The sequence below is a fragment of the Salvia splendens genome, chromosome 4 (genome assembly GCF_004379255.2).
Source record: "Salvia splendens isolate huo1 chromosome 4, SspV2, whole genome shotgun sequence".
Taxonomy (NCBI): domain Eukaryota; kingdom Viridiplantae; phylum Streptophyta; class Magnoliopsida; order Lamiales; family Lamiaceae; genus Salvia; species Salvia splendens.
In genome coordinates, this window is record NC_056035.1 from 31,194,627 (window position 1) to 31,216,627 (window position 22,001).

General features: G+C 38.2%; 2 protein-coding genes across 6 annotated transcripts; both read left to right on the forward strand.

Moving 5' to 3' along the window:
- The first annotated feature begins 209 nt into the window (after positions 1-209).
- Positions 210-9,561, forward strand: LOC121800403 (AP2-like ethylene-responsive transcription factor AIL5). 2 transcript variants are annotated; one of them, XM_042199976.1, is made up of 9 exons: positions 210-618; positions 792-1,083; positions 1,557-1,639; positions 1,831-1,839; positions 1,996-2,084; positions 2,187-2,260; positions 2,346-2,396; positions 8,103-8,179; positions 8,706-9,561. In XM_042199976.1, the coding sequence occupies exons 1-9, from the start codon at positions 528-530 to the stop codon at positions 9,260-9,262; spliced, it is 1,323 nt and encodes a 440-aa protein (XP_042055910.1). In that variant the 5' UTR covers positions 210-527; the 3' UTR covers positions 9,263-9,561. The 2 variants fall into 2 exon arrangements, with proteins under 2 accessions (XP_042055910.1, XP_042055911.1); XM_042199977.1 differs by having other exon boundaries at positions 210-476.
- A 6,035-nt stretch (positions 9,562-15,596) lies between these two features.
- Positions 15,597-19,771, forward strand: LOC121799431 (VIN3-like protein 2). Of its 4 annotated transcripts, none has more exons than XM_042198791.1 (4): positions 15,597-15,953; positions 16,901-17,579; positions 17,750-18,054; positions 18,119-19,771. In XM_042198791.1, exons 1-4 carry the CDS (start codon positions 15,947-15,949, stop codon positions 19,279-19,281), a joined length of 2,154 nt encoding a protein of 717 aa, XP_042054725.1. In that variant the 5' UTR covers positions 15,597-15,946; the 3' UTR covers positions 19,282-19,771. The 4 variants fall into 4 exon arrangements, with proteins under 4 accessions (XP_042054725.1, XP_042054726.1, XP_042054727.1 ...); XM_042198792.1 differs by having other exon boundaries at positions 18,137-19,771; XM_042198793.1 differs by having other exon boundaries at positions 16,929-17,579.
- Positions 19,772-22,001: the final 2,230 nt, after the last annotated feature.

A 22,001-nucleotide genomic window follows, 5' to 3' on the forward strand; every position in this document is an offset into this window, starting at 1 on the left:
TCCTCACCATTTTATCATCTGAAAAAAATAAAAGGGTGAAAGGTTAATAGGGGCAAAGTGGCGGGAGAAGATCTGAAAAAAAGGTGATGGAATGAATGCGACGTGTAAAGCAGTTAAAGACACAAATTTTCCGTAGAAGTCCCTCATCAATCTATTATTTACGTTTCAAACTAAAAAAGTAAAACGCGAAAATAGGTCTGTTTTGGTGAGTGAAGACCGCCACAGTCATCCCATAATAGCCCACCACTTGCCTTCTTCTGCACTACCCTCCTTTTACCATTACTTCTCATCTCCTCCTCCATTAATTTATTTTCTTCTTCACAAAATTATATCATCATGCAAAATTACAACCACCATTATTGTAATAACATATAAATCCTATTAACTGACACAAAAATAGGGAAGATTGAGCTCAATTGAGATCTCTAGACTCTATATCTGTGTTCATATTTTACCCCCCTTGTATCTCTGAAAGTGTGAGTTCCAAAGAAAACACTCTGATCAACATCATCTCTAAATTTTCGATAATGGATATGGATTCTTCTTCCCATCCCAACTGGCTCGTCTTCTCGCTTTCCAACAACACTCTTTTCCAACACCCCTTCAACTCCAATCCTAGTAATCCTCTCCCTCTCTCTATCTCCTCTTTTTCCTCACCTCCCTAATCCTTTTCTTTTTCAATTAAATAGTAACACATTCATACAATTATTACCGTTTGTCAGCATATGCATACACCACTATATCATCCAATTTTGTGTAATTTCACCTTTCATTTTTTCCGTGGTTTTTAGGTAGCAGCAGTGCTAGTGCAGTCGTTGGTAATGGAAGCGCCGGCGGCCCCAAGCTGGAGGATTTCTTGGGTGGCTCCGCCGCCGGAGCTGCGGTGGCTCAGTTCGACGGCATGCCGGAGATGGAGATGTACGATGACTCTGAGCTCAAGACAATAGCTTCTAGCTTCTTGCGAGGATTTTCCGATGAACAAACCGATAATAGCCCCCGGAAACAGATTGCGGCTGCTCCGCCGGCCAAGAAAGCCGTCGAATCTTTCGGCCAGCGCACCTCAATCTTTAGAGGAGTCACCAGGTACTCTCTCTTTCTCATTAAAAATGAAACATTTCCTAAAAATAGAAATAATACTGCATAAAATCTCGTTCCGGAAACTAACTAAATGTTTGTATTTATTGGGACAAAAACAGTATTTAATACACTATCTTTATCACAATAAAAATATTTCATTTTACCATTTTGGATCTTCTTCCAAAATTTGTTAGCTTTCACTTTTAGTAAGTTTTCGGGATAATTACACGTATATAAAATGTTTTACTAATATTTCAAATTTTTACAAAAAGTTTTAAGTTAATATAGCATACACAAAGTTTAATTAGTAGTTCAAGTTATGTTAAATTATTGTAACACCGTTACATTTTTCTTCTCAATTTCATAACAAAAAAGTTTAATTAGTATTTCATGTTATGTAATTTTCTTTTTTTATGGGATGGAATGAGCATATGATAAAAGGTTGAATTTGAATTATGTTTTGTGTGAATGTAATTTAGACATAGATGGACTGGAAGGTATGAAGCTCACTTATGGGATAATAGTTGCAGAAGAGAAGGGCAAAGTCGGAAAGGAAGGCAAGGTTTGTATATATATCTACTTTTTCAGTTATTAGGTTTTTTTAAAAAAAATTTGATGAATGGATCAATAATCAATATTTCTATTTTGGTTAATTTTTCTGCAATGTATATTCGACTGATATTGTTTCTCTTTATGGAATGTGGACGTGTTGAATGATTGTTCAAATGGACGAATTTATTGCAAATATGCCAGTTTATTTGGGTAAGTACTGAAACCACATTTCTGTCTCACTTTTTATCCACTTTGGTGTAACGAAATATTTTGTTTTCTTTATATTCATATATTCATGTGAAATCTTTCAAGATTGGTTTTGATAAAATGATGTTTAATTAATCTGTTAATCATTTTGTGAAAAAGGTGGATATGATAAAGAAGAGAAAGCAGCTCGTGCTTATGATCTCGCCGCCCTCAAATACTGGGGTCCGACCACCACGACTAATTTTCCGGTCACCGTTACTATACTTCACTTGCTATTTTTATGCAAACAATTATTTGATCTTAAAGTTTAATTTTTAAAATTGTGGTTTATTTTTTTTATTTAACTATAGGTATCCGATTATGAGAGGGAAATGGAGGAAATGAAGCACATGACAAGGCAGGAATTCGTTGCTTCACTTAGAAGGTCTTGATTTTTTATATTTCCTTGGAAATCAAACATTTCAATTATTTTTGGTTCAATTTTAAAGTTTTTGTTTCTCTCATTGCAGAAGAAGTAGTGGGTTTTCTCGAGGGGCCTCCATTTATAGAGGAGTAACAAGGTGTGTTGCCCCTATTTTCTTTGGGCATATCAAGTTCTAATCAATTTTGCAACATTAAAAATTGCAGATTATATTATAATGTTGATATTTTTCTGGGTTATTCCTTAATAGGTAAAATATGAACTATATTAAAATTTTATCAAACTTAGATGATTTTGTTTTTATATTTTGCCTCTTTTTTCTTTTCACAAATTAAGAATTTATTTTTGTATATTTTTGTGAAGAACGAACCTACGGTTGTGATGATCGAAATGCAAAATTAATGAAATGACAACATGCAAGGAAGAACACAGGCGAATTACGTGGTTCGGCGTAAGCCTACATCCACGGGCAGAATCTGGTGTGTTTCTTTATTGATCACTCGAGAAATTACAAACATAAGAGCACTCAAAACTCTCAAGAATTTACAAGATGGAAAACCCTCAACTCGCCCGAAAACTTCTTGCTTCGAGAGCTAAAAACGCACAGCTGAAAGATAACACTTCCTCTCTTGAATTCTCTCTCTATCACTTTTGATTTCTGTTGTTGTTGTTCCGGAATGAATCGCAACTCCCTTAAGAAGTATCGATCAAGAAAACCGCCGAACAGCTTCCTTTGCCGAACAGCTTCCAATTGCCGAACAGCTTCCAATTGCTGAACAGCTTCCTTTTGCCGAACAGCTTCCAATTGCCGAACAGCTTCCAATTGCTGAGCAGCTTCCTTTTGCCGACCAGCTTCCAATTGCTGAACAGCTTCCTTTTGCCGAACACGGTTATAACCGTTTCCAACGGCTAGTTCCTGTTTTGGTTCCCAACGGCTATTTCCTGACTTGATTCTTCCACCAGCTCAATCCGATCTTGATGAGCTCAAACACTAACAAATCCTCCACCTTTGAGCAATCTAAGATCCATCACCACCAGTTCCACCTTCCTTCCCATACTTACAAATTTCGGACCACCCCAACCAAATCCAAGCAATGTCGGAACTTGGATCTTGGTAGGGCTTTAGTAAGTGCATCAGCCGCATTGTGCTCGGTGCTGACCTTCTCAATCTTCACCGCACCCTTCTCAACCTCATCTCGAATGAAATGCAGCCTCACGTCTATATGTTTGCTGCGTTCATGATATGTCTGATGTTTCGAGAGACAAATCGCGCTATTGCTGTCGCACTTGATCACAACATTCTCTTGCTTCACCCCAAAATCACCAACTATACCCCTAAGCCAGAAGCTTTCCTTTACTGCCTCAGCAAGAGCTATATACTCTGCCTCCGTCGTCGATAGAGCCACCACGGATTGGAGATTAGACTTCCAGCTCACCGCGGAGCCGAACAAGGTAAATATGTACCCAGATTGTGAGCGCCTATTATCAAGGTTAGCTGCATAATCTGAATCGCAAAACCCAATAATGCTATCCTTATCTCCTTCATTCTCTGATTTGAACATTATTCCCAGATCACTACTTCCTTTGAGATACTTGAGAATCCCTTTCAAAGCCAACCAGTGCTCTCTTCCCGGACAGGACATGTATCTGCTCACCACGCTTACCGCATGATAAATATCAGGCCTTGTGCATATCATCATATACATCACACTCCCAACTATGTTGGAATAAGGTATCTGGCTCATCTCTCTTTCTTCTTGCTGATTTCTGGGACATTGTGATTTGGACAGCTTAGTCTGTTGTGATAGTGGCACTGAGGTTGTTCTACTCTTGTCAATCTGATATTTGCGCAGTACTTTCTGAATGTAGCCTTCTTGGGACAACCACAACACCCTCTTATCTGCATTTCTGAATATATCCATTCCCAAAATCTTGCTAGCACTCCCCAGATCCTTGATTTCAAATCCCTTTTTCAATAAGGTTTTCACCCTATCTAGCTCCTGTCTATCTGGTCCAGCAAGCAAGATGTCGTCTACATATAATAGCAAATACACAGCAGGTCCCTCAGACTTTGATTTGAAGTAGACACAACTATCATATCTGGAATTTATAAATCCCATACTCTGCATATGTTCATCAAACTTGATATGCCATTGTCTACTTGCTTGCTTCAAACCGTATAGACTTTTCTTTAGTAGACAAACCTTATCTTCACTCCCATGTATCACAAATCCCTCTGGCTGATTCATGTATATAGTTTCCTCAAGCTCTCCATGAAGAAAGGCTGTCTTCACATCAAGTTGGTCCAAAAACCAACTTCTTTGAGCAACTATAGCTAGCAAAATTCTGATTGAGGCATGCTTTACCACTGGAGAAAATACTTCATTATAGTCTATTCCCTCCTCTTGTGTGAACCCCCGAGCTACAAGCCTAGCCTTGAACCTAATCTTGTTCCCAACCTCCAACTTTTTCTTGTATATCCACTTACAACTCACTGGTTTTTGTGTGGAAGGTCTCTTCACAAGCACCCATGTCTTGTTCTTGATCAGGGACTGTATTTCATCTATCATAGCCTCCATCCACTGCTTGCTCTCCTTAGAACTCATAGCTTCCTTGAAGCTTGAAGGCTCTGCATACTCTATGTTTTCTGCAACACATAGTGCATATAGCAAGTATTCTTCTTCACTGTATCTTGTAGATGGTTTAGGGATTCTTCTGACCCTATCTCTGGCTAGAACATAGTCACCCAAATCCTGCTGCTCTTCTTCAGGGTTCAAGACATCAGCATCTGCTTCTTCTTGTTCACTATGATTTCCCATCTGCTGTTCAGGCTCAGCAATTCTATCTGCTCCAGAAACCTCCACCTGAACTGATTCCTCAGCCTCCTCAGGTTCTGGAACACCCATCTCCACCATCCTCTCAGGCTCTGGTTCTTTCTCAGAATGAGATGGCCTCTGGCTCTCTTGAGCCTTTTCTAGAAATGGCATCCTACTTTCTTCAAATTGCACATCTCTAGAGATAATAACTTTCTGATTTCCTGGCTCTATGCACCACAGTCTGTAGCCCTTCACTCCCTTTTGGTATCCAATCATCACACATCTCAAGGCCCTTGGCTCCAACTTACTTTGCTTGATGTGTGCATAAGCCATACAACCAAAAATCTTCATATTCGAATAATCCATGGCCTTTCCATACCATCTCTGATCAGGAGTGTCAAAAGCTATAGCTGAAGAAGGACTTCTATTGATGAGAACTGCTGCCATACTCACAGCCTCACCCCAGAATCTCTTAGCCATTCCAGAGCCAAAGAGCATACATCTAACTCGCTCTAGGATGGTTCTATTCATGCGCTCAGCAACTCCATTCTGTTGGGGATTAGATGGAGATGTCCTATGCCTCTTCATACCTTTCTGCTTGCAGAAAGAATCAAACTCCCCACTCAGAAATTCCAGCCCATTATCAGTTCTTAAACACTTCAAAGAACACCCTTTCTCCACCTCCACTTCCCTACACCACTCCTTGAATTTCATGAATGTCTCTGATTTTTCCTTCAAGATAAACACCCATAATTTTCTAGAAAAATCATCAATAATGGATAGAAAGTATCTACCTCCACCCAATGAAGCTGGTGTAGCTGGGCCCCACAAGTCACTGTGGGCATAGTCTAGTGGTGACTTTGAGCTGTGAATTCCTCTTCCATAGGGCAGTTTCTTACTCTTTCCGAGCACACATTGCTCACACAAACCCAACTGCTCATTGGGATTTTCCAGCTTAATCAACTCCTTCTTGGCCAATTCTTTAATTCCAGTTTCTCCCAAGTGTCCGAGTCTGAGATGCCACATTCTTAAGTCTAATACCTGCACCAGATTCATAGATCCAGTAACCACACTTGCCTTTAGATAGTATAGGCTTCTCTTTCTCTCAGCCATCATAACAACATCACCATTCTTGACGATGTTCATAATCCCATCAGATAATATGCAATTATATCCTGCTGCATCCAACACTCCAATAGAGATCAAATTCCTCTTAATCTCTGGAATAAACCTCACACCAGTGAGTAACCTGATGGAGCCATTATGAAGTCTAAGCCTGATGGACCCAATTCCTCTGATTCTGCATATCTGGTCATTTCCTAACAAAACTGATCCAGCTGCATTCTTGATTTCCTCAAAATGACTTCTAGTTGGACACATGTGGAAGCTACATCCAGAATCCATGATCCATGGAAGTTCTTCCATGTCCTCAGTCACACACAGAGCCTCCGGGACCACCAACTCTTCTGCAATATCAGCATTGTTCTTGCCATTCTCTTCCTCGGCCTGCTTCTTCTTCCAAACCCAACAATTCTTCTTTATGTGGCCTGGTTTCTTGCAGTGATGGCATGATCTGGTCTCTTTCCAGTCAGCTGTCTTGTTTTTCCATGGCTTCTTCTGTGACTTTCTTTTCACATTCTTCTTGTGATCAGCAACACTCAGACTCTCAGACACCATTTCAGTGGACTTTGGATTAGATTTCTGGATTTCCTTGAGCTTTAGAGCAGAGTACACCTCTTCATATCCAATCTTGGACTCTCTACCAAGAAGTATAGCATCCTTGAAATGCTCATAACTTGGTGGCAAGGAATTCAACAACATCAGAGCCTTGTCCTCATCTTTAATCTCTTCATCAATGTTCTCAAGATCATCGATGCATTTCCCAAATTCTTCGAGCTGTTCCAACACACCTTTTCCATCAGCAATCTTGAAAGTGAGAAGTTTCTGCTTCAGGTGCAGCCGATTTGCCAAGGATTTGGCCATGTATAATGACTCCAACTTGGACCAAACTCCAGCCGCTGTCTCCTCCTTTGAAACTTCTCTGAGGACTCTGTCATTGAGGTTGAGTATCAAGGTACTATATGCCTTGTACTCTCTGTCTTGAGCCTTTGCCTTCTCCTTTTCATCAGGCTCGGGCTTCTTCTCCTCATTACTGCCTCCACCATTTAGGGTTTCCCATAAACCCTGTTGCATCAAGATTGCTTTCATCTTCAGCCTCCATAGGCCAAAATCATTTCGGCCTGTGAACTTTTCAACATCAAACCTTGCTGCAGCCATTATTCAAACAGGTTGAGCGCCTTCTTGAGGAAACAAAGAAAGAACTCCCAAAACTTTATGCCTTCTCGATCAATTCAGTGGACGAATTTCCCACAGACGGCGCCACGTTGTGAAGAACGAACCTACGGTTGTGATGATCGAAATGCAAAATTAATGAAATGACAACATGCAAGGAAGAACACAGGCGAATTACGTGGTTCGGCGTAAGCCTACATCCACGGGCAGAATCTGGTGTGTTTCTTTATTGATCACTCGAGAAATTACAAACATAAGAGCACTCAAAACTCTCAAGAATTTACAAGATGGAAAACCCTCAACTCGCCCGAAAACTTCTTGCTTCGAGAGCTAAAAACGCACAGCTGAAAGATAACACTTCCTCTCTTGAATTCTCTCTCTATCACTTTTGATTTCTGTTGTTGTTGTTCCGGAATGAATCGCAACTCCCTTAAGAAGTATCGATCAAGAAAACCGCCGAACAGCTTCCATTGCCGAACAGCTTCCTTTTGCCGAACAGCTTCCAATTGCCGAACAGCTTCCAATTGCTGAACAGCTTCCTTTTGCCGACCAGCTTCCAATTGCTGAACAGCTTCCTTTTGCCGAACACGGTTATAACCGTTTCCAACGGCTAGTTCCTGTTTTGGTTCCCAACGGCTATTTCCTGACTTGATTCTTCCACCAGCTCAATCCGATCTTGATGAGCTCAAACACTAACAATTTTCATCTTTTTTCTCTATGGAAAAATAATGTTTCAGGCATCACCAGCACGGTCGGTGGCAAGCAAGGATAGGAAGAGTCGCCGGAAACAAAGATCTCTATCTTGGCACTTTCAGTGAGTTTTCATTGTATTCGTTTTCCATTTTTTTATGATTTTCGGAAACATTTTTTGAGTTAAATAAATAAGAAAGTGATAAACGACAAATTTGGACGTCACTGTTTAATGCTTACTATGTTTCTATTGGTCCGCTGCGGCGGTGGCTGTCCTAAAACTAAAAAATATCTTCCAAAAACAAAGAACATAAATAAAAAGCCAATAAATCTGCTACGTCGCGTTTCACATCTGGTCCAGAAAACGGTGTCAGGAATAAATAAAACAATTATTTCGTCTATTATTGTTTGCATATACTCTCTTCGTGCACCAAAATGTTATTCACTTTTGCTAGTTCGGTTCGGTTCGGTTCATAAAATGTTGTTCAATTTTTTTTAGTAAGTGGATTTTATTTTATATTAATTTATTACACTCATATTCTATTATAAAATTAATATATAAAAATGGGATTCAGCTTCCACTGATTTTCTAAATCTTGTTTTCGCATTTTTTAAAACTCGTGATTGAATTAACTAAAAACTAAATGTAGGCACTCAAGAAGAAGCAGCGGAGGCATATGACATCGCTGCGATCAAATTCCGTGGCCTAAACGCCGTGACCAACTTCGACATGAGCCGTTACGACATCAGGAGCATCGCCAGCAGTAATCTACCGATTGGCGGGGCTAACACCAAGCCCAAAACGACGACAGAATCAACACCCGACCACAAACCCTCACAAGGCAAAAGCAAAGAAGAGCTCTCATTTCCAACGTCCACCATAAATTTCGCGCTTCCCGTGAAGCACGATCACTCGGCCAGCTTGTGGGCCGCATTAGGGTACCAAAATTCAGCCGATTTGAGAAACCCTAATCACGGCATTTTTCAAGACTCGAGCAGCAGCGGTACAGCCCAGTTTGGCGTGGACTTTCAACCCAACGATAACGAGGGTTTGTACAAGTACCAACAGCATGGTAGTGTCGTCGACGTCGCGTTGCAGAATCGTACGAGTCATGAAGCGGTGGTTATGAGCAACGGTGGAAACTGGATTCTGCCGGCGAAGAGTAATCTGCCATCGTTTCAGACACCTATATTTGGGGTGGAGTAAAAGGACAAAAAAAGGGGATGGTGATGTTAGATGGAAACAAAGGGAGGTGGGTTGGTCAAAAAAGGAGCCTTTGCTTTTTTGCATGGGATTGAAAATGCAATGGGATTCACAATCATTTCACTCATACTATTACCCCAATTTTAGTGGACATGTTTGTGGAAGAATTTGAATCATTATGTAGAATGGATAAATAATCATGTGCTAGTTGATGAGTTCACAAAAAAAGTAGAATTAGTATGTATTTTATTGGTAAGGTTTATATGAATGACATTAGAAAGCTTCAAATTTTAGTTCCAATTGTCGCCAATAAAATAAATCTCAATAAATTAAATTGCGACCAAAGCTTGTCTGAACAATTTGACTGCCTATATTACTTAAAAACAATTAGATACAGCGCAGAATAGTTCTTTGAATGGAGAAAATTAACAAATGTTCACAAAGTATAGCTAAATTTTGAGAAAAAGTAAGAGCATAAATGTTATTTTATGTGAAATCTATTTAAATTTATGGTATGTATGGTAAATTTGGAAATGAATATCAAATTTGAAATAGTTTGATTTGTATGGTTGAATTAATACTAGAGGGGAAATTTGATGTGTCGGTGTAGATTTGATCATTCATATCATGTATATAAAATTTAGCCATAAGTATGTTGTTATAAATTCGGCCAATTGATATTGGGCTTACCAAATTGGGTCCCACCCAGGTTTGGTATGTTTGTATAAATTCAGTCAATTCTTCTTACGCATACAAACCAATAGTCACATAAAAAATCATAAGACGAGCATCATTCAATGGATTTTTACCAAAGATAGGAATACTCAATTTTAGTGGGTCAAACAACAAATCCTTGTGGACCATAAGAAGAATGGGAGTTCGGCTATTTAGCGCCCACTCAAAGTTGGTCCAAGTAGCTACCAACAATAGAATTAAAATTCTAGTCAATGCAATCTCTTTTCTATATCAAAGTCTTGATCCATGTTTAACATGGTATCAGAGCACTGTTGATCCCGTGGATTGATCACAAGCTCGATAACTTCTGCAAATACTCTTATAAATACCAAAATCATGAGTACAATCTAAATACCTCAAATTCTTAATCACGATTCGCTTCTTGAATGTATATCAAAATTGATTGGTCAATACAAAGAATCAACCTACCAACAGTGCAATGAAAAACAGGTCGCTGATATTGCTGGGAGAGAACTGATGTGAATCAAATTGTAGTCCTTTATTGCATTATTTTAGCACACCTTTTTAGGTGAAAAAATAAACTCATTTTAGTGCACCATACCAAAATCTAGTATATGGTACTTTGTGATTACAAATTTTGGTACTCCCTCCGTCCCAAAAAATTTGAGTTGTATTCATTTTTAGTCTGTCCCAATAAAGTTGAGTCATTTTCTTTTTTAACAAAAGACAAAACATCTAATCACTCTTACTTTATTCCATAATTTATTTTACTCTCTCTTATCTTTCCTACTTTTTTCATCTCTCCTATTTATTTAATATAAATTCTTAATATCCGTGTCTAAGAGTTTTGTCTCAACTTTCTTAGGACAGGGGAGTACAAAATACCGAAATACATTATATTGTACCATTTCATTTATTTATATATCAAAAAAATAGTGCTCCTATATGCATACTGAAATACTGTTATATCTTACCCTTCCATTTAGATTATTATTCGGTATGTACTACCATATATCCAAAAAGTGCGGTATATACGATATGTTCAGTATACCGCAGTACTATACAAGTGTATATGAAAATTTATATTGTTACAGGTACCAAATCATATTGTACCGAAAATTTGGTATATTTTTATATTTTCTCAGTCTCATGTTACTCACACTTTTCTATTTTGGCTCGTCTAAAACTACTTACACTATTTTTATTTTAAGCAAGAATCGGGATATTAATTAATACTCCATCCGTCCCATAGATATAGGTCATATTTCCTTTTTCATCTGTCTCATACAAATAGTCCATATCTATTTATGGCAACATTTTTCTCCTTTTTTACTTTATCATTTATGGTCCCACTATTCACTACACAATTTCACCTATTTTCCCCCCTCTCTTACTTTACCAATTATGCATTAAAACCCGTACTGATCCAATATGGCCTATTTCTATGGGACGGGAGGAGTATATTAGAGTTAATTAAGTGTTCCCTTATTAAATGATTTCTCATTACACTTAAAATACTAATTTAATTACACTAAACAATCAATCCCAAATTTACGACTTAAAATTAAAAAGTGCGAGTAACATGGGATGGAATGAGTATTTTTTTCGATACGATAAGTGCGGTATACCCATATTTCCACCTACCTACGGATGGAAAAATACTGAAATTTGTTAATTAATTGCGGTATTAAATATACCCATAATTTGTTAAAATAAACAATGTTAATTAATTCAATTATTTTCATTTTAAATATAAATGAGATAATATATAATTTTTCATAAGGACAAAAAATGTCATTTTTCATTTATATCTCTATCTTAAATATAAATGAGATAATATATAACACCCTACTAAAATTATCAAAATTTTAATTTTATATACTAAGAAATACTTAAAAACAGTAGTAATTGAAAATTTTATTTTATTTTTATTTGTTGGATCTGTTCTAATTAAAATATGACTATATATCTTACTATAATCTTGTGTAACAAACCGATACATGAAGTGTAGCTAGATTATGTGTGACTATTCAACCAGTCTAAAGAAATAAATGAATGGAGACTTTACAACTTGATCAAAAATAGACCATTCGTGAAAATGGGTTATTAGCACTGATAACTGAAGGACATTGTTTAGAAAAAAATTATGAAAATAAAAAGTGAGATGCAGTGCCATAGGTGTCATAGTCCTTTAATAATATGTACAACTAATGCCAATGATTTCTGGACTCCTGTCAAAACTATGAAGCCTATTCCACCAATAACCAGCCCAAACACACAGAAAAAAAAAAGGATTGCATATTTCATTTTGTTGCTTGAAAATGTTGTAATACAATGAATTCTGATGGGGCAGTAAAAATTGAGTAATTTGCTATGGGGAAATTTTATACATTGACTTATAAAATATTAATGGTTTGAATGGATTAAATTTTTTTAATACTCCATGACTAATGTTCAAAACAATATTTTAAAAATCAGACCAATGAAGGAACCGACTAAGATATCGGTTCACGGAATACTCCATGACTAAGTACATTTTTTAGTAGAAAAATTTTCAAATATAACAATTAATGTTAAATAATGTGAAAATAACGAAATACTTATAATACATACTGTATAAAATTAAAGGGTTATAGGTAGCATTATTCATAAATTATTAAATGTATGGTACTAGTAATACATAAGGTTTGATGAATGATTAATATAATAATATGTATATTATACGCACATTATTAAAATTAATTAATTTAATTATAGTATGATATAATTTTAAGTGCAAATTATTAGATATCATGGATATAAAAAATCAAATGTTATAGTTATAATGTATTTAAAGAACATCCTATGACACAAAATGTATTTTTGTGGAGTGGTAATACACTTCATAAGTGTGTTATATATTCAGGGTTCGAGAACTTTCTAAGTGCGAGATTTTATATTTTCCCTTAAATTATCCAAATATTGAGAGAATCAGTTCAACTGGTTTTATAGTGCGAATCGGGCCACCGAATTGTATGTAGTGTTGTTTTGTGAGTTAATGAAGAGAAAATAAAGTAAGAGGGATGAGAAAGTAGAGATGGTATTGTTTCCATTTTAGGAAATGTTTCAATTTTAATGGGACAAAGGGAGTACTTCACAAGTATTGTAACATACATTTTAAAAATTTTACTTTTTAATATAGTCATTTAGACTAAAAATATAGAGAGATATAATAGGTGAGAAAATAGTTGAGATAAGTTGTGTTGGAAGAAGTTTTTTTTCCACAGTGATGTATTAGCAAATATTATAGGTAGGGATGTCAATTTAGCCCAAAACCCGCGGATCAACACGAATAACTTGGTAAAATCATAGGGTTAGGCCTAAAAATCGGAACCCAAATGTAGAATAGGGCTACATGGGCTAGCCCGTTCGGTCAACGGGTTATGTGGGCTTGCCCGGGTGGGTTGCGGGTTAGCCCATGGGTTGAGAATTTAAAATAAAAATATAGTTAGAATTTTAGGTTATATATCTATATTAAGTATATATGGTAATATCGATATTAAACGCAAAATTAATATGAAGTATATATATGATAATTATGTCTTCTCTATCAAATTAAAAGTTAGGGTTAGATGGAATATGGTTGATATGAAGTATTCCCTCCGTCCCATAGAAATATGTCATATTTCATTTTTCGTCCGTCCCATAGAAGTAGCTCATATCCATTTACGGTAACCTTTTTTCTTCTTCTCTTTTACTTTATTATTTATGGTCCCACCACCCACTACACAAATTCAATTATTTTTTCTCCTTCTCTCTTACTTTACCAATTACACATTAAAACTCGTGTCAATCCTAAAGGGCCTATTTCTATGGGACGGCAGGAGTACTATTTTTTTGACATACTACTATCTATACTATTCAACTCCATTGAAATCCATGATTTTCATTTAATTCTAGTCATATTCAAGTGTGCTACTAATTAAGCGATATGTTTATATATTGTGTTTCAATTTTCAAATGTTATAATTTTCTTTCTCTTGATCACTTTGGTAATACTCCCTCCGTCTGCCATTAGGAGTCACATTCCTTAGCGGTACGAGTTTTAAGAAATGTTAAGAAAAATAGGTGGAAAAGAGTTAGTGGAATAGGGTTCCCACTTGTATATATTAGTTTTAAATGAAATGTGAGTGGAATGAGTTAGTGGAAGGAGATACCCTATTACCATTTATGGTAAAAGTGAACCGAGACTCCTATTCGCGGAGGGACTAAAATGGAAAAACGGGACTCTTATTCACGGACGGAGGGAGTACTTTACTATTTGCGACAATCTGTTTTTTTATAAGTTAGAATATTGGCCTGTGGGTTAGCTCGAAACCCGAAGATTTAGGGTTAAGGTCGAAAATTTATAACCCGAAAAATTTACAACCCGAATAACTCGCACCCATATAGCCCGAAAGCCCGAGTGGATTGGTCTTAACCCGGGTGGGTTAACCCAATTGACATCCCTAGTTATAGGTTAATTGGGTCAAAAGAGGATGAATGTTAATTTTTGACAACTTTGTTAAAATCTGGCAAAAATTGGACCAAATTGATAAGGTAAGAATATGAAAGTACCAAACTTAACTTTTTTAACTAAAATTGTAGTATAATTGACATGTTTAGGGACAAAAATGGAATTTAATTTTGAAAGAAATATACCCCCAAAGGCCAAAACACTCCTTCAACAAACATCCAGTGCAGCTATAGTAAATTGGCCTCTCCACGCCGTCGGGCAATTCTTCCACTCTCAGTGCATACAATCGATGTTCCCTAGCATTCCAGGAAAGCCGTGCGTCGTCTCGTGCATCTTCATCATGGCCTGGCAATCCTCAGCAGTCGGCTTTCGCAAATATGTGTTGCTATAAGCCTCCAAACTCCCCTACAAAAATTCTTCAGGCACTCGCGACCAGTTGTCTCCCCGATGTGAAGGTACTTGTTGCATCGTCTGCGGTATCGTCCGCGTGACCCGCAGTGGGGAGGACGATACCGCGGACGATGCGTGTTCCGACGCCATGCATCGTCCGCATGGCTACAGTGGCGGATAGCCCGCCCGATGCATCGGGCGGACTATCGTCCGCCCCACTGTGGATGCTCTTAGAGACCCGAAGTGATGCCATATTTTTATTCCCCACTTTGTCCATCAATAAACGTCTCATTTTATCATTTTCATCCGTCCATCAATAAATATCTTATTTATTTTTTTCACTAATATTGATAATGGTTCCTACATTCATCAATTTTATCTCGCTCGCATTTCATTATAAAATTAATACTAGCACTATATAAAAGTATAACAATTGTTCACTAACTTTTTCAACTCACTTTCTACTACATTTCTTAAAATTCATGTCAGGAATAGTAACTTGGTTAATGAGATTGGGGTATAAATGGTACTCAATTATTAAAACCCAAAACACTTTTATCTCTTACTTGATTCACTTTTTTACTTTACTCCTTTTACTTAACACAAAAATTAAAACTAAATTAATTCTCATACCGCTCAAGAAATAAGTCATCTCCTTTAGGACGGAACTAAATTAATTCTCATAGTGCTGAAGAATACAAGAAGATGCAACATTGGATAGCTGGGCGGGGGGAGAAAGGTAAAAAAGGGCTTCTATATTCAGCCGCTCTTTTTTCGTCTACTAAAACCACACACCATCTCATAGTACATTATTCGTTTTTACTCTAATATACTTTTCCTGATCTCTTCTTCAACTGCCCATCCCTCCTCTTTCCTCCCTCCCACCTCTCCCTTCCCCTCTCTCCCTCTCTCTATTTTATTTAGATTATAAAATTGCTAATCAGTTTGTGAATATAGCACATGTTTGTGTGTGTTTAGGCTCTAAAATACAAAAAGGGAAGTTTTTAATTTTTTGGGTTATGATTGTGTTATCTGTGGAGATGAAAGCTTTGTTTTTCAGGTAAAGGAATAATGTGGGCATACTCTATTACAACCAAACACTAGCTATGGACGGTAAAGATTCTTGCTTTTCCCTTTTCTCTTTACGATCGCTTTGTTTTTATTTTCTTCTCAACTTTGCTATGGAAAAAGATTAAATCTTTTCTATTTCAATGATATTTTGGGATCGATGGGATGTTGGGTTCGTATTCGATCTGTTTGATGCTGCGATTTCTTGAATTGATCTTCATTTTTTTGTGGGGTGGGGGGGGGGGGGGGGTCGATGAAATTGAATGCACGCATACTCACACACTCACGCACAGACTCCATTGCTGCTACTTTTCCTATTCTGTTTCCCTTTTTACGATTCTGTAAAATATGTCTGTTTATGTGCTTTCCAAATTATGAAGAAAAAGAGGCGATGGTGGATTCTGAAAATGATGCGGTTGTGTTTACTTTTTCTTGTATTTTGATTTCTATTTATTGTCTTAATTTTCAAAGATGGTTGTGTGGTCATTTAGCTACTGTGCTATGACAAGTTCCATGGTGATTTTAGTGCTAATAACATTGAACATTTGCAGTGGTTATCTAGTTTTTGAAATAGAACTTTGCAAAATAGATGGCAATCTGTTTCTTTGATGCTTCGATTGATCTGATTATTATGTGTTGTTCTTGGGGTGTTCCGCGTTCGTCTTCTATATGCTTTTTTCAATGCCTTTTAGGCCTCGATCCTGTGTTATGCGTTTGAAGTTTCCATTTTTTGTATGAGTTACTCGTACTTATTGTGTAGTTTAACTATGCTATCTATATGTGCATGATCTCACCGGTTTATTTTCATTAATTGAATTTGTCGTGATCGTGAGAGGTTGAAGATACTAAAATTGAATTTTGTCCTTTGCTTCAACATGGTTTCTTTTCTGCTCTACTGAGTACTCCTATCTCTTCTTATTTGTGTAATACTTATACCCGGTTCAGCTTATTGTGATTAGTATACAATCTTGATGACCTTGTTTTGAACTCAGAGTTGGTGTTTGATCCATCAAAATGCAGTAAGTTGAGTATGGAACAGAAGAGGGAACTTGTGTATGAAGTGTCTGAGTGGTCAGATGGTGCCACAGAAGTGCTGCACACCTGGAGTCGCCAGGAGATATTGCAGGTCCTCTGTGCCGAGCTGGGGAAGGAAAGGAAGTACACCGGCTTAACCAAGTCGAAAATAATAGAAAATCTTCTAAAGATTGTGTATGATAAGAAAGCTATGGAACGCGGGGCTGCAAGCGTTTCAGAATCACATCCTACCTCAGAAAACGGTGAGAGGACTCCAAAAAGGCTAAGGAAATCGGATCACCCAAACCGTCTGCCTATCAAAGCAGGTTCCCTTGTTACTAGCGTGCCAGATGCCGAGAAAGGTAATACAGTGTATTGCAAAAACTCAGCTTGCAAGGCTAAAATGAATCGTGAGGATGTATTCTGCAAAAGGTGCTCGTGCTGCATTTGTCGACAATATGATGATAATAAGGACCCTAGCCTATGGTTGAATTGCAGTTCGGACCCTCCCTTTCCTGGTATGTCATGTGGCATGTCGTGCCACCTCGAGTGTGCCTTACGTAATGAAAATTCCAGCATATCAAAAGACGGGCAGGATAAAGGGCTCGATGGGAGTTTCTCTTGTGTGTCTTGTGGAAAAGTGAATGATTTACTAAGGTACTGCCTATTTTGCTCATCGATTTAATTTCATACACTTCATATCTGAAAGTGATAAACTAAGCCTACGTTATGCGAAATACCGACTTATTCATGATGTTCTCTTGAGGTGCTTAATTTATTATGGATATTCATGGTAATTAGCTCGAATTTTCTGTTGAATTATACAGCTCGTGGAGGAAGCAACTGGTTGTCGCAAGGGACACCAGGCGGGTCGATATACTATGCTATAGGCTATCGTTATGCCAAAAGATTCTTTCCGGTACCAAGCTTTACCATAATCTTTGTGCATACATAGATGAGGCAGTGTCTAAGCTTGAAGAGGACGTTGGCCCTCTCACGGGTTTACCTGTAAAGAAGGCTAGAGGTATTGTTAACAGGCTCTCTTCCGGCCTTGAAATTCAGAAACTTTGTGCCTCAGCTGTGGAGTCTCTCGATATAATGCTTTCCGAAAGAGCATCTGTTACACCTTCTAGTACGCTCTCTCTCTATGCTCGTTTTAAATTACTCTAACTGACATTTATGTTGGCCTTATTAAGGTGATCTGAATCGCCTAGATTGCGTTGCACTTGCTGGGAACATGTTGCAGTTTCAAGAAACACGCTCGTCGTCTGTTGCGTTGATACTGAATTCTGATGATTCCAGCATGGGAAACGTAGTTGGTTATATGCTGTGGCATCGGAAAGCAGAAGATAAGGACTATCCATCGGAGCCTACCTGCAGGCTGTTCGCACCTGATACACAGCTGTTGCTTTCCAATCTAATTCCGGCTACAGAGTATTTCCTCAAGGTTGCTGTGCTCGAGAAAGAAAGAGAAATCGGGTCCCTTGAGTTTCAATTCAGAACAGAGAGCTCCGAAGATGAGATGCAGAATTTGAATGCCAAGAGTTTAGAAGAAGAAAGAAGTCAAAGTCCGGCCACCAACTGCAGCAGTCTCTCAAATCCTTCGTCAGTTGAGGACGAGAACAACGCAGTCTTGCCCTGCAGTAATGAGGATAGCAACCGAAGAGATAATTATCTTCGTTTTACCAGGAATGCTGATAAGCTTGCTGCTTCGAAATTGTTTGGTAAGGATAACGACAATGATTTCTTGGATCCGTGCCAGGAGGGCAATGGAGATGTTATTTCGTTGTTGGATGAAGAACATAATGCGGTGAATTTCAGAAATAAGGTGAAGGAGTCCTCAACCAGTCAGATGGTTGAGGAAACGAGCACTGACAACCGTACAGGCTTGGAGTGTGTCCCCTACGTCGACAGCTTAGAAGCCCGCTTGCAGGTGGACAGCATGAAGGACGGAGGTGGAAGGAAGAAGAGGTGCAAAATCAACGGGAAGGGTATCGACGTTGTGTCCAAGAGAGACGAGGAGCCTCAAGCAGGCAGCTCATCGAAGAAGAGGAGCGGAGAGAGGCACGATGAGGAATGCCCTGGCATCGGGGACAAGGATTTTGAGTACTATGTGAAGGTGGTGCGGTGGTTGGAATGCGATGGTCACATCGACACTACGTTTAGGCAGAAATTCTTGACGTGGTACAGCTTGAGGGCCAGTCCTCAAGAGGTGCGGGTCGTGAAGGTATTCATCGATACGTTCATTGAAGAGCCGGCGTCGCTTGCAGGGCAGCTTGTCGACACCTTCACGGACGTTATATCAAACAAGCGATGCTCGACGGTGCGTTCAGGGTTTTGTTTGAAGCTCTGGCACTAAGAGGTTGGAGGTTTATTATTATGGGATTGAATTGAATTCATGCAGATCTTCAAGAGATTTGCCTGCTATATTCTTAGAATTTGAAATGTGATTGATTTTTGATTGATCAATCTCCATTGAAATAGCTTATTAATCATTTATGAAGAAAATATGTTGACAGTTGGGATTTGGTACATTTTAGTAGCGCAGTTAAGCATTGCAATGGACAAATAGGCATTTGTTATGTTTACATTTGGGTGGTAATTGGAGTGGGGAGCGTCTGCTACGGTTGCGGTCGTCACGGATTCTTTTCCGATCACCATCTCTGTCCCTGTCCCGATCGCGGCGATCACTCATGGCGGACGGCTGAGATTCAGGATTTATGAAAGGTTTTGGGTTTTACAGTTGGAGTATTATTTAACTATCTTATCTCTTACTTTACTAATTGTGTATTAAACTCATGTCATTCCCACCAATTAGCCTATTTGTATTCTATGGGAAATTAATGGAACCGAGGGAGTACATATTTTTTACACTATTTTTTTTTTCATTCATTATTTAAGAAATAGTATTCAAAATCCAGCGTTACGTTATTTTCTCTACATATTATATTTAATTTATTTATTATATACTATAATCAAATTATTTTTTCAATTTAACTAGAATATCAGATTTTATTAAAATTAAAATATTCACATAAAAATCAAATTTAATTGTTATTTTAATTTAATATATAAATTAAATTCAGATTAAATCACATACTCCTTGTGTCCCATTATAAATATGCGAATAGGACTCCCGTTTTTCCAGGTAAAAACCCGAGATGTTCCACGTAGTTGGACCCTATCGGGTGAGGTAAGCTCGACAAACCACTCGTTCGGGTGAAAAGTGGTTGGCAATCCAGAGGACTAGACTTGACCGGGTGAAATAAGCGGCACAAAACCATCTAACCGTGTGAATCACGAGCAGGGGTCAGTACCCAGCCGCGTAGAGTTGTGTTGTTTTGGCAACCGGCCGCCAGGTAAAAATTTGCGCAAGATGGCCAAGACATGTAACTTTAACCCTTATGGCTACTCGGGAATCGCATGAGGAAATAAAAACAAAATAAAACATGTTCATCTAACAAAAACTATAAAAATATAAAGGAAATAATATTGTTTAATCTCCCTTAAATTCTTTGCTCATTGGTCTACTTCTCCCAAAGTCGAAATATGAAATACACCTTTCGTCCCACTCTTAAGGAGCATTTCTTATTCGATACAAGATTTTATATAGTGTTATTTTGTGAGTCAAGTGAAGAGAAAATAAAGTAATAGAGACAAAAATAGAAAGAGTGATACTCCCTCCGTCCGCGAATAGGAGTCTCGTTTTTCTATTTTAGTCCGTCCGTGAATAGGAGTCCCGGTTCACTTTTACCATAAATGGTATTCGGGTCTCACATTCCACTAACTCATTTCACTCACATTTCATTTTAAAACCAATAGATACAAGTGGGGCCCATATTTCACTAATTATTTTCCCCCACTTTTCTTGATATTTTTAAAAATCTGTGCCGCCAAGAAATGAGACTCCTAATGGTGGACGGAAGGAATATTTTTATTTTAAGAAATGTGACATCCAAAAAGGAAAATATGTCACCTATAGTGGAATAAAAGGAGTATATACCTAATTTATGTGTGTCAAAACTACGTAAAAATTGGACCAAATGTGTATACATAGTGATGACGAAGCTGAATGCAATTAGGGCTACATTACATTAAAAATCGGAACTTTCCACCTCCAAGAACAAGTCGTGTGTCTTCTGGCCTTCAAGCGGGTCGTGCCACACTTTTGGCCAAGGCCCTTCTTTCCTGCATCGACACATGGACCGTGTTTGTTCATGCGCTCCAGCACGGGTCTTGTGACCTTCTCGACATGTCTATTGTCCATGCATCGGTGCACAACTCATGAGGGAAGATTTCGGCCACGACTACTGATACAGCCTAGGCCGCACGGGTCGTGGATTTAAATTATATTTTCACGATAAATACATCAAATAAAATATTCATTTCGTCCACAAAAAATAGACAAGTTTTACCATTTTGGGTCATCCACCAAAATTAGACTAAGTCTAGTATTGGAAAGTTATAAACCAATACAAACTCTACACATCATTTGAAATGTGGACTCCACAATCAACTAACACTACTATCATTTATAACTTTGTCTATTTTTCTCTCCCTCTCTCTTTCTTTATCAATTATGCATTAAAACTCCTATCATTAACAACTTTGTTTATTTTTTCCCTCCCTCTCTTTCTTTACAAATTATGCATTAGGTCACCCGCAACGCGTCACGCGGGTGGCTCGTAACCCGTCACGCCGGGACGAGACGGCGGCGAGACGCGTTGCAGCGTCCCGTCCCGCCGAGACGAGTGGCGAGCCGTCTCGCCACGCGCCCGCGCGACGTGGTGCGCTCCGGCGCCATGCGTGACGCCCACTCGCCGGCCCGCGAGTGGGCATCGTCACGCAAACGCAATAAATCATTTTTTTTAAATTCAAATTTAAAAAAATCGAAATATTACCGTTTTTTAAATTTCAAATTTAAAAAAAATCGAGTGACGCCCACTCGCCGGCCCGCGAGTGTGCATCGTCACGCCCACTCGCCGGCCCGCGTAATATTACCGTTTTTTCTACCGTTTTTTTCTTTATATATATATATATATATATATATATAGGGGAGCATTATTCTCCTTTTCAATT

Excerpts from the sequence above, each read along its gene's own strand:
- LOC121800403 (XM_042199976.1), top strand. The coding sequence starts at position 528 with ATGGATATGGATTCTTCTTCCCATCCCAACTGGCTCGTCTTCTCGCTT. Across the intron at positions 2,397-8,102 it reads ATTTATAGAGGAGTAACAAG|GCATCACCAGCACGGTCGGT; the intron begins GTGTGTTGCCCC and ends ATAATGTTTCAG. Across the intron at positions 8,180-8,705 it reads TCTCTATCTTGGCACTTTCA|GCACTCAAGAAGAAGCAGCG; the intron begins GTGAGTTTTCAT and ends AACTAAATGTAG.
- LOC121799431 (XM_042198791.1), top strand. Across the intron at positions 17,580-17,749 it reads AAAGTGAATGATTTACTAAG|CTCGTGGAGGAAGCAACTGG; the intron begins GTACTGCCTATT and ends TGAATTATACAG. Across the intron at positions 18,055-18,118 it reads AGCATCTGTTACACCTTCTA|GTGATCTGAATCGCCTAGAT; the intron begins GTACGCTCTCTC and ends GGCCTTATTAAG.